The sequence below is a fragment of the Pseudorca crassidens genome, chromosome 3 (assembly GCF_039906515.1).
Source record: "Pseudorca crassidens isolate mPseCra1 chromosome 3, mPseCra1.hap1, whole genome shotgun sequence".
In the NCBI taxonomy this organism is placed as follows: Eukaryota; Metazoa; Chordata; class Mammalia; order Artiodactyla; family Delphinidae; genus Pseudorca; species Pseudorca crassidens.
Genome location: NC_090298.1, coordinates 147,216,865 through 147,229,144, shown reverse-complemented (window position 1 = coordinate 147,229,144; position 12,280 = coordinate 147,216,865). Strand labels below are relative to the sequence as shown.

General features: G+C 44.7%; 1 protein-coding gene across 1 annotated transcript in view; it reads left to right on the top strand.

Moving 5' to 3' along the window:
• DOCK2 (dedicator of cytokinesis 2) overlaps positions 1–12,280 on the top strand; it is a 405,630-nt gene that overhangs the window by 356,068 nt on the left and 37,282 nt on the right. The window contains exons 35-38 of the mRNA XM_067732884.1: positions 3,912–4,068; positions 6,682–6,722; positions 10,815–10,905; positions 11,532–11,651. Of these exons, the coding sequence (XP_067588985.1) occupies positions 3,912–4,068; positions 6,682–6,722; positions 10,815–10,905; positions 11,532–11,651 (409 nt within the window). The remainder of the gene's footprint in view (positions 1–3,911; positions 4,069–6,681; positions 6,723–10,814; positions 10,906–11,531; positions 11,652–12,280) is intronic.

Sequence of the window (12,280 nt, the reverse complement as noted above, 5' to 3'; positions counted from 1 at the left end):
CCTTGTAGGTAATCTGGAAATAGTAGTTATTATTATCATTGATCAGGTGGATATCAATGTGATTATTTGAAGCCATGAGCTTACCTATCATTCCTCTTCCAGACTAGTGAACCTCAGCTCCTCTAACCCTTCTTCCCAGCCCCTCATTCAGGGCCTCTACTGATACATAGGGCCCACTCTGGGCAGACACAGTTCTGTGGGCACATGGCTTGGTAACTGGGTGGTGTTTTTGTGAATCGAGCAAGGCTTCCCTTCTGGTGGCAGCTGGAGCCCTGCGTCGAGGCACAAGGGTGAGGGCATGAAGTGGTGCTGCATGTCAGTATTCATGTGCTCTCATGCAGTGCACAGCCTTACACAGCATCCCGCCCCTCCCCATCCTTAGAGCTCTCCGTGGAGCCCACTCGCATTAGTCCACATCTGTCTTAAAGTGAGAGTCCCATACTGAATGGAGTAATGAGACACATTCTACCCTCCTGTATTCCATCTGCCTGGGAATATTTCTAAAATTGGCACGGGGGCTGGAAGCCTGAAAGGGACAGAAAAGGTGTGTTCTGGGGCCCAGATCCCACTCAGACCAGTTCAGTTGAAAGGGGACCTGTCATAAGAAGCACAAACTACATAGTTTTTTAAAGGAATAAGTGAAAAGTCCAGTTCCGTAGGCACTGACAAAGGTGTGGGTCAGGACTCCCTCCCTCTGAAGGCCTCCCATACTGAATGCAGGTCTATTCGAGGGAGGTGTGAGCTCCCTCCAGCCCCCACCAAGGCAGGAGCATAGATGCGGAGTGCCCAGTGTTCTGCCATCCCTCCTTCCACCGAGTGAGGGACTATTGCATCACTTCGAGAGTCTCCTAGCTCTTTATCATTGCCACTTCCATTCCATTGTTGGGCTCAAAGGAGAGGACCTTGGCAGGTTGGCAGGATGGAGATTAGAACTCAGCCCCATGCGCCTCGAGCCTAGCCTACAAATTGAGGGTGACAACAATGCCTACCTCAAGAAGATTATGTGCGTGTTAAACAAGATAATCAGTAAAACCAGCCTAGCACAACATCTGGAACACAGGTACTCAATAAATGATAGTATCATGTATTACAGTTAGTTTTTATTTCTATATCCACTTCCACTGCTAGATGGTGAACTCCTGGAGGTCAGTGAATTGCTAGCTCTGAGATCTCTGAATCCCTAGTTCCCAGAAGAGTACATGTTGAGTGCACAGATAGATAGATAGATAGATGGTGGACGGATGGGTGATTTCAAACCAATCTGCCCATCTACCTCTCCCACCCTAGGCCATATGAGCACTTTTCTTACCTTATGGCTAAAAAATAGATTAAGAAAGCCAAGACTTTGTTTTTCTAAACACTTACTTCTCAAAGGACCAACCACATAGCATCACCTGGGAGCTTGTTAAAATGTAGAATCTCAGGCCTTACCCCAAACCTGCTGAATCAGAATCAATGAACGCAGTGCCCAGGTGATTCCCAAGCACACTGAAGTCTGCAAAGCAGCAGACAAAGCCAATTGTTCTTAATATTGGCTGAAAAAATAAAATACTGCTTCCTGGCTCCCATCCCCAGAGATACAAAGACATTGACCTAGAGTGGAGATTGAGCTTTGGAAAAGCTCCCCTTGTGATTCTGCCATGCGACCAGGGCAGAGAGCCACTGGTCTGGCCATGCTCAGGCCCTCAGATGCCTTCTGCTGGGAGGCTGTGAGAAATCACACCCCAAACACGGGGACAAAGTTTCATTGCATTGTCATTAAGACGGAAGGCAAGGCTGGAAGTGACCATCCCAGAAGGAGTTAGGCACAGCTGATGACTGAGCCAGGCAGGCCTAAATCACAGGGCAATTTCCATCTCTCCTTGAGAGCCGGGAACAGGTGCTTCTCTCATGGCGAAGATGGATTTGTCTGATCACAGCCACAGTTTGAGACATCGCGTCCTTGCAGCATGGCTTGGCTTCTGGGCAGAATGACCCTCCAGAGCCCTTGCCTTCCTCACCTTCCCCCTCTTAGGAGCTCTTGGGACTTATAAACTGCTATGGGCAGAGTAGGCAGAAACAGACGTAGCCTGGGAAATGCTTGTCTACTCAAGATGCCTGAGAACACACCACAGTGTTTCTCTGCGGAAAATACTGACCCGTGATTGTCTTGATTCCCAAGGTCACCACTGACTATCGGAATGATGCTGGGAAGGACATTTAGCTTCTCTGGGCCTTGATTACCTCATCTGCAAAATGAGGGGAATAATTTTTACTTACCATAATGACTGTGATCATTTCTTTAGAAAAAGTGATTAGACAATGTCTGGTGGAGAATAAGTGATGAAGAAGTAGTCATTAACCAAAATTTTAATCCATCTGTCTCTCCCTACCTCTCCTGTGGGCTGCTTGAGGGTAGGCATGATTCTTTTTATATTTCTTTTTTTTTTTTTTTAATATCTTTCTCCCCATCCCCGCCCTACACAATGCCTGGAATAGTGCCTAGCAACTCACAGGTACTTAAGGAATGTCACTATTTTAATTTTTGTTTTTAAAATTTAGAATATTATTATTACAACAAATGTTGTAAATTGTTCAAATACCATATGCACATTTCAGTTGAAAAATGAACATTGTCCTCCTCTATTCCCCCACCTAGACCCCTTTTCAGAAGCAACGTGCATTTAGTTTGGTGTTTATCCTTCCTGACCATATCTGTCACATTCATAAACACACAGAGACACATAAAAGTAGACACACAGGGACTTCCCTGGTGGTGCAGTGGTTAAGAATCCGCCTGCCAATGCAGGGGACACGGGTTCGATCCCTGGTCTGGGAAGATCCCACATGCCATGGAGCAACTACCGAGCCTGTGCTCTAGAGCCCGCGAGCCACAACTACTGAAGCCTGCTCGCCTAGAGCCCATGCTCCACAAGAGAAGCCCCTGCTCGCCACAACTAGAGAAAGCCTGAGTGCAGCAATGAAGACCCAACACAGCCAAAAATAAATAAATAAATAAAATAAAATTTTAAAAAGTGGACATGAACTTCCACTCACCTATAGCATTTGGTGGTTGAGAGCAGATGCTGGAGCCAGACTGTTGTTATTTACCAACTGTGTGACCCTGGACAAGTTAGTTGACCTCTCTGTGCATTAATTTCCCCATCTGCAAACATCTTATTTCATGAGACTGTGATGGGAGATTAAATGAGGTAAAATTTGTAAGACGTTTAGAATAACGCCTGGGACGTGGTAGGTTCTTTGCGAGTTGGTTAAATGGAACGTAAGTATTGTTCTGAGACTCACTTTTCTCAACTATACATTTTACAGAGCTTTTTGTTTCAAAACATATTGATCTCATACTTTTTAATGACTTCATAGTCACATTTTGTGAATATGCTTTAATTGGACATTTAAGATAGTTCCAACTATTTCACTATTAGACACAATTTGTACGTACTGTAAATATATCCTTACATACTTCTGGGATTATTTCTGTAAAATAGATTCCCCAAAGTAGAATTATTGGATCAAAGGATATGTACTTTGACAATTTTTACAGATATTGTGAAAATTGCTGCCCCAAAAAGTTGTACTGATTTACTCCCAATGTGGGTCTGTAAAGGTGACCATTTCTCCACACCATTGCCCTCAGTAGAAATTTATTTTTATTTTATCTCATTTTGATGGTGGGGAAAAAGTTACTTTCTACACCATATGGGCAAATAAGTGTATAAATGAGTTAAGTGATTGAATAAAGGAACAAAATGAGCCAATGAACCAGGGGAACTTGGATACACCTGTCTGTTTGGCTTGTTCTCCACCCTTCCCGAGCCCCGCCCCCAACTCGCAGCCCCGCCCCCGCCCCCCGACCCCGAGCACGCTCTTTCTCCCTTGGCCTCGAGCTCACTGCCCTCCCGTCTGTGCCGCAGCCTGATGGAGTGTGCTGCGGAACACCCAACTATCTCCAAGTCCGTGGAGAACTTTGTGAACCTGGTCAAAGGCCTCCTGGAGAAGCTGCTGGATTACCGGGGCGTGATGACGGACGAGAGCAAAGACAACCGCATGAGCTGCACCGTGAACCTGCTGGTATGTGCGCGGCTCTCCCCATTTTGGGTCAGATCGGAGTCTTGGGAGCAGGTCTGGCTTTGGGTTCCACTATGGCTCTGGATAGGGAAGCAGCACTAAGGGCTTTAGAAATCAGACAAACGTGAGAGTGTCCTTTCCCTGCCATCCGCTAGCTCTGCATCTTGAAGTCAATCATTTCACGTCCCCTGTGCCTCAGTTTATCATACATATGAAATGGGAATGACTATAGTTGGCTCTCCCTATCCAAGGGTTCGGCATTTGCTGATCCAACTACAGGTTGAAAATAATCAGGAAAAAAAATTCCACAAAGTTCCAAAAAGGAAAACTTGAATTTGCCTCATGCTGGCCACTATTTACATAGCATTTACATTGGATTTACAGCTCTTTACATAGCCTTTACATTGTTTAAGTAATTATAAGTAATCTAGAGGTGATTTAAAGTATATGGATGTGCGTAGGTTATGTGCAAATTCTACGCCATTGTATTTAAGGCACTTGAGCATTCTCAGACTTTGGTGTCTGTGGGGGTCCTGGGACCAATCCCCTGCAGCTGTCAGGGGATGACAGTATTTCCTTTAGCATTTAACACACAAAGAAGGAAGGTGGCAGCATAAAGAAGTCAAGAGTATGAGTTTTAGAGTCACATAGGCTGTGGGTTCTCATCCTACCTCTGGTAATTAATAGACTACACAAGTCAAGAAAATTTTCTGAAGGTTTAGTTTTCTTATCTGTTCCATGGTGAAAATAATAGTACGTATTTCATAGGTTGCGCAGTCCTGACCCATGGTTAAATGCTCACTGTGTGTTTGTTTCCTTCTCTTACAGAACGAAGTAATACTGATAACTAGTATTTATAGACAATTACTATGGGATAGGCTAACCAGAGCAGCTAGTCCCAAACCCAGACTCTTCACCCCTGTACCACACGACCTGCCATTGGCCAGCTCCCAAATAGTCTCCCTTCAGATGTACTGTGATGTGGCTATGAGACAGCTAGTAGCAGCCACAGTGCTTCATACTCACCATGCCAGCCCACCCTAAAGTGGTTAAAATGAATAAAGTTGACCAAAAGACCATGTGGCATCTATCACATCAATCCCCCCTGCCATTGCCAGTGTTCCAGAAATATAAATCCTGTCCCCATAGTTCTGTTGTGTGTCTTCTGTTTACCCGAAGTGGACTCTTTTTTTTTTTAATTCTATAGTTAAAATACACTTCCTCTTCAGTGATTTGAAAATGACTAACATATCTGTAATGAATGCTGAAGTCATTACAATTCAGCAACATTATGTTAAAGTGTATTATTATTTATTTTTTTGAATTTTATTTTTTTATACAGCAGGTTCTCATTAGTGATCCATTTTATACATATTGGTGTATACATGTCAATCCCAATCTCCCAATTCATCACACCACCACCACCGCCCCCTGCCACTTTCCCCGCTTGGTGTCCGTACGTTTGTTCTCTACATCTGTGTCTCCTCAATGTCTGCCCTGCAAACCGGTTCATCTGTACCATTTTTCTAGGTTCCCTAAGTGGACTCTTTTTAAACAGCCCAGATATTGCCATTGATTTTCTGAAATGCTAAGGGGAGTTTAAAACTCCTGATTACAGCAGAAAGGAATTCATTGCTAATGACTCCACAAGGCCCAATTTACATAAAGAGCACCAGGAAGAGGCGTTTTCTAGGAGTTCAGCAGTTTCTCTCTTTCGAGAGGTAGAAGTTGGTTGAAGAAACTGACCTTCAACTGTCAGAATATGACCTGGGAGAAAGTTGGGACAGGCAGGTCTATAAGCAGTTAGATTCTGCTAGATTTTGGTGTGTGGCTTAAACATGGTATCAGGGAGAAGAACAGGATGGGGTGGGTGTGTCTGGAGGTCTAGTATGGCTCTGCCACCCACTGACTGTGCTCTGGAACACCTGGAACACATCACCTCGCCCTCTCGGAGCCTCAGGTGCACATGGATGCATTGAATTAAACCTGGGTTTTCTCAAAGTGTGGCCCAAGGATCGGGTCCCGACCTCCTGGCTCAAAATCTGTAAGGACTTGTTTTAAAATGCACAGGATTCCAGGACAACTGCTGGTCTACATGAGCCCTGAGCTGGAATAGGTATTGCCAGGCTTAAATGTTTTTGACTGTGGAATCTCAGCATAACTTCTGATAGTTCTGCACTATCAGAAGTTATGATCTGTTATCATCACTGGGATCTGTTGTGATTACTATTACTCTATTGCTATTACTCTGATTCCAACTCAGTTCTGCCTGAGTGCAGGGTCTGGGCTTTCAAAGATTAGGCTGGGTTGCCTTTCATAGTAGACTTTGTCAGAGTAAACGGCCTCAATCTTGGCATCCCTCAGTGCAGCCAGTAGCTGGATTGCACCCCCCGATGTGATGGCTGAGATACTTCCTCTGCCCCTTTATAGTCTAAGGATCAGGGAAGTGACTTTCAAGGCAGAATGAGCTGCTTGATGCATTCAGGAAAGTAAATTTCTTGCTCCCATCTCGCCCAGGTAGTACATAGCAATTTCCTCTCATCTTCATCACATTGCCTTCCACCCCTGCGCTCTGCAAAGAAAAAACCTCATCACTGTTTTTCCTCCCTTATCTAGAATTTCTACAAAGATAATAACCGGGAAGAGATGTACATAAGGTAAGATTTTTGTTTTCTAAAACCCAGGCCTGCTGTGTCACTCTCCTGCTCAATCCATCGATGGCTCCCCGCTGCCTTCAGCATAGAGTTTAAGCGTATCTTGTTGACACTCAGACCCTCTTTGTTCTGATTCCTATCCATCTCCCCAGATTCAACTCCTTCCATCTCCTACAATCAGCCCCCCAAATCCACTTGGAGTTCTCTGACCTGCCATGCTGTTTTGCTGTGGATTGAGCTGGTGAATTGCACTTGCGTTTGTTACAAGATTGGCATGTGGAGCCCTAGTCCAGGGTTGGTAGAACATCCGCCAGCCCAGTTCTGAAGGGAAAAAAATACCAAGATGTATGATGCCCGCTTCTTTGTAGGCATTTAAAAGATATGTATTTGAACATCATATGAAGGATTCTGGGGGGACATTCGGCTGAAGCAAAGAACTCCCTTGCCAGTGTGTCTCAGGATCTCATTTTTTTCCTCCAAAGTTTTTTTTATTGGTACTTTTACTCATTACAAAAATAATACATACTTATTACCAAAAAAACCTCATAAAATACAGACAAGCAAAACAAAATATGAAATAAACTCCCATAATCTGTACATATTCCCAGACCTTTTTATATCTATGTTTATATATAGATCAAATTCTATGCATGCCTAGTTTCTGCAAAAATGAGATCATATTGCTCATAATTTATTCTTTGCTTGACAGGAATTCCATGTCAACAGAAGTATTTCAACTTAATTTTTAATGAAACTATAAAATTCCCTTTCCAGAATATACCATAATTTATATAGCCAATCCTATGTTGTTGAATATTTAGGTTGTTTCCAACTTTCTTCTATCATAAATAGCACAATGACAAAATTCTTGGACATACATATATCTTTATGCATCTCCTTATGCGACAAAAGCCTGCAAAGTGGCGTTGACTGTAAGGGTTAACGACCAAGGCCCTTTCAAGGCTTTTGACACATTCTATCAAAGACCGGAGACTCCGAGTCCAAATTCACTCTGCAAAATACTGCAAATATTTTTAGGTACTTAGTTAGCATTATTCCAGAAATAAGAACTATCGTTTGGAAAAAAGATAATTCCATAGGTTGTCCTGAGCTTGGTTAGTATTTATAACATCACTAGACATGACTTATTGTAGTGGCATGGGGCTTTGGATCCAAAGGGCCTGGGAGGCTTTACCTGTTTTCCTCTGTGACCCTGGATAAATCACTCAGTGTCTTCGGGCTGAGGTTTCCCCATGTAGAATGTTTCCGTTCTGTTCTGAGGATTAAATGAGATGCTACAGGTAGAGTGCCTGGCACATGGTTCTCTCCCCCAACATCTTTTCTTTTCTTCCCATTTTAGAAACACAGATGGGGAATCCCAGATTTCCATAAGTTTTGGAGATGTGAATCCTATAGTAATCTAGGAAGACCACATTTGCCTAAACCAGACATTGTAAACAGAATATAGTATGAAAATCTGTCCTATTTGGCAGGCATAGTATTTAAAAACATTTTTAATTGGTTGCCAAATTTTAAAACTCTAGAGATGTTACATAAAAATCAAAATTTCCCTCTTCTGAAAAACTCAGAAGGTATGGCAACACTGGGCCCTCATCCTGTCCTGACGACCACTGCCTAGGCTAGGTGGTAGTGGCCCCTTTAGACGGGGGCAGGAGTGCTCTGGTCATGACATCGTTTCCATTCCCCATTGAACTTCATCCCATCCACCTCACTCAAGCTGCCCACCTGGCATCTGTTTGCATTCAAATCCCTAGTCGGGCCCATCAGGGTGTCTTCCATTGGGCTCTGTAGTTGATCACCAAACCCTTGAGTTGACAAAGGATTGGAGGGGGTGCCTTGGCCAATTAAGGAGTTGAAAGCAGCAGGGAAGCTCTCCCTCTGACTACTCTCTTCAAATTTTTTGGACCCAGTCATCAGGAATCTAAGAGACCAAGGCCAGGCAGGTGGAGATAAGACAGGATTTGACCATCTACGCAGGGGTTTTTAAAGGTGGACCGCAGGCTCAACACTCCTTACACACACGCCACGTGGAGTTTCCCTGAAAGCTCTATTGATCAGCAGAAAGTTAGGGCAGCAGGAGTGACTGTAGAGGCAGAAATAGCTGCTATCAAAACCTGGTTCTGTCTATTTCTAGCTCTATCTACTCTAGTGTAGGTCTCAGTTTTCTTACCTATAAAAGAATTGTTGGGAGGATGAATTGATATAATATATAAAGCACCCATTAGTAGAATGAATAAATGAATGAAGAATCTCTCTTGGATGCTCCTCTACTCATCCTCTTACCTTGGGATCCCAGCCCAACTGTCACACTAGGGGAACCTTTCTAGAAGCCCTACCTGGATGAGTCCTGCTCTCGTAGTACCATAGACCTCTCCTTCACAGCATTGATCACAGCTGTATTTTTGCAATTACTTATTTGATTATTTGATTGATGCCTGTCCCTTTTCCTAAATTATAAATCCCAAACCCTGAGAGTGGCATCTGCTTTTGCCACCATTTATCTGTAATGCCTGGTACAGCCTGTGTGCTCAGTACAGCTTTGCTGATTGAATAAATAAATGAGCAAAAGATCACTAGCTCATTAGTTATCAGAAACCACTCATTGAACTTTCTTCCCCTTAAAATCTTTGGCAGTCCCTACCCTGAGTTCAGGCAGCCTCCATTTGGCTCTCTGGCCATGTTTTATGTAGCCAGGGACATTCAGCTCTAGCTCCTCCTTGGGTGACATTCTAAGCAGAAAGCTTTCTTATAAAAGGAATCTAAGCCTGAGCATTGAGACTTGCTTTGAGTACAGATGCTTGAGAAGCCCTTTGTTCCCTGTAGTTAGACAGCCAAGGCAGAATATTGGCATGGTTACAGACAGCACCTTTCCTCTTGGAGGAAGGACCAAGGGCATCACATCACAGCATCTTCCCTTCACCAATTACTAAGAGCTGCGTTTAAATAAATGCTCCTGATGACGTGCAAGTCACCAAAGCAGTGGGGGTTTTTTGGCTCTGGATTCTGTTTCCAGCAGTGGCAGGAGGGAACGTTTTGTAGAAGAACGTGGTTCACAATGATCGTAGATAATGGCTGTCACTGCTCAGCACTGGCTACGGGCTAATCGCTTTCGGTGCATACTCACATTTATGAGCAGCGGTGCAGGCTGTCATTCACAGAGCCTTTTATACACGATCTGCTTGTCCCTTTATAGGCCCAGCAACTCTATAGGTAGGTTCTCTGAGCACTGCCATTTTACAGATGAGCAAACTAAGGCACAGAGAAGTGAATTCACTGCCCCTTAATACTTACTATGTATCAGGTAATTGACCTAAGCTCCCTTCCTTTGTTCTTGTCCGGTTCTTAACACCTTTCAACCGTAGACTCATTCTAGGATTCAGAACTGGATTGTCACATTGGAAAAGGGTGGGAGATGGGAATGTGATTACAGTTGAATAGTAGGTTCTCTCTGCTGACGGCTCCAGGCCTCCACGTGAATATCCAGTCTCTAGCCCCTGGTCCACTTGCTTTGCTTATCAGAAAATTCAGTTCCTTTACATCTAGAGAGCATTGAAGAGAGGGTAGGAGTTGCCCTTTACAGTGCTGTGGCTTGTCCATGCCCTTGGAGTCGTACAATGATTAGGGCATAGGCTCTGAAGGCAGTTAGACTGGGATCACGTTCCAGTTCTTCATTCATTAGCACATGACCTCTGACAAGCTATTTATTTCTCCTTGCCTGATTTCCCTTGTTGTACTGCACTGGGCAGAGTCTTCAGTATCAAGTTGAATACTGGCTGGAATGTTACCTAACTTCTCCAGGCCAGAATTTTCTTATCTGTAAATGAGAAGTCTCGATGGACCTATTTTACACGATTGTCAGACAGATTAACTGATCTGAGGCATTCAAAATACTTAGCATGGTTCCCGTCATACACTGAATGCCCCACGAGTGCTAGGTGCTATCACCGTCACCCATGCGAGTCTGGATAGCGGGAATGGAGGACTCCCTTGTGACTCAGTTGTTCTCTCTGGCCTGGCCCTACCACCTGCCTGCTTGTTATCGCACCTGGTGATTTAGCATATTTCCCCAAACAGGTACCTGTACAAACTCCGCGACCTTCACCTGGACTGTGACAATTACACAGAGGCTGCCTATACACTCCTTCTCCACACGTGGCTTCTCAAGGTACTGCCTTTCCAGTAAAGGGGATTCATGCTGGGATCCCCATGGAGCCCTCACAGCAAGTTGAAGAGTGAAAAAGAAAAAGAATTAGCCAAATACATTTTGTTCTGCTCTGTGTCCCCAAACTCTTAAGCTGGCAGGTTACTTTTCTGCACTGCTTTGTCTGGTCACATAAGGTTTCTAGTGACCCTCACATTCAGCAGCAACAACAACACCCGAGATACGTCTTGCAGTTTTACATAACATTCAAACTGTTTTATATAACATCCAAACATCAACTGTAAATCATTAGCATGCCCTGTGAGCTGTTTTTCTTCTCTTGAAAGTGCTGCTGGAGCAGGACAAAGTCTGTAAGATTTCCTTTGGCTTTTGAAGTGCTGAGACCATGTCTTGCAGGGTTTCAGAGAAAAATCCTACAAGCCATACACATGAGCCAATGGAGAGTCAAATAAGTGTAACTCCACAGCAATGAGGAGGCGCTTCCCGTGGAAACTGCAGACCAGCATCTCTCTGATTGACACTCAGGGTGACAAGGAGGCCGGCAGGGATGTTTGCAGGGCTTCCTCCCACTCCTCAGCAGTTAGGGGAGACACCTGCCTCAGGTGACTGTGTGTGTCCTCTCTCCGCAGTGGTCAGATGAACAGTGCGCATCGCAGGTCATGCAGACAGGCCAGCAGCACCCCCAGACCCACCGACAGCTGAAGGAGACGCTCTATGAGATCATCATAGGCTACTTTGACAAAGGAAAGGTAATTGGTCCCTGCCCTTCCTCTCTCTGTGGAAACCCTAGCTACCAGAAAGGATTGTTCTCTCCCATATTTTACACCCAGTCCATCTGCAGGTCTGGTCAGCTCTCCCGCCCGACCCTAAGTCTGATCACTTCTCTCCATCTCCATTCCTTCCACCTCCATTCAAGGCACCAACATTGCTCACCTGGACACTCAGTGAATCCTAAGCAATCTCCCTGCCTCCTCTATTCCCCCCAACAGATCATCCTCCATATGGGAAACGGTGATCATAAAACATGCATTGGATCACGCCATTGTCCTGCCTACAGTCATCTCAAATGGCTCTCCCAATCCACTTAGAACAAATTACACAATCCCTCCCATGACCCATGAGGCCCCACACGAGCTGTCCCCTGACTACTTCTCTCATTTCATCTCTGCCAGGCTCCCTTTTGCTCACATGCTCTATGCCAAGCTCTTTTCCACCTCAGGGCCTTTGCACTTGCTTTTCCCAGCTTAGAACATTTCTCCTCCATATCTTACCATGGCCAGCTCCTTCTCACAGCTCAGGGTTTTGCCCAAGCAAAGGATGTCATGTCCTGAAGGAGGCCTTCCCAGACCACCTGAGACACAGCAGCACTCCTGCCCTG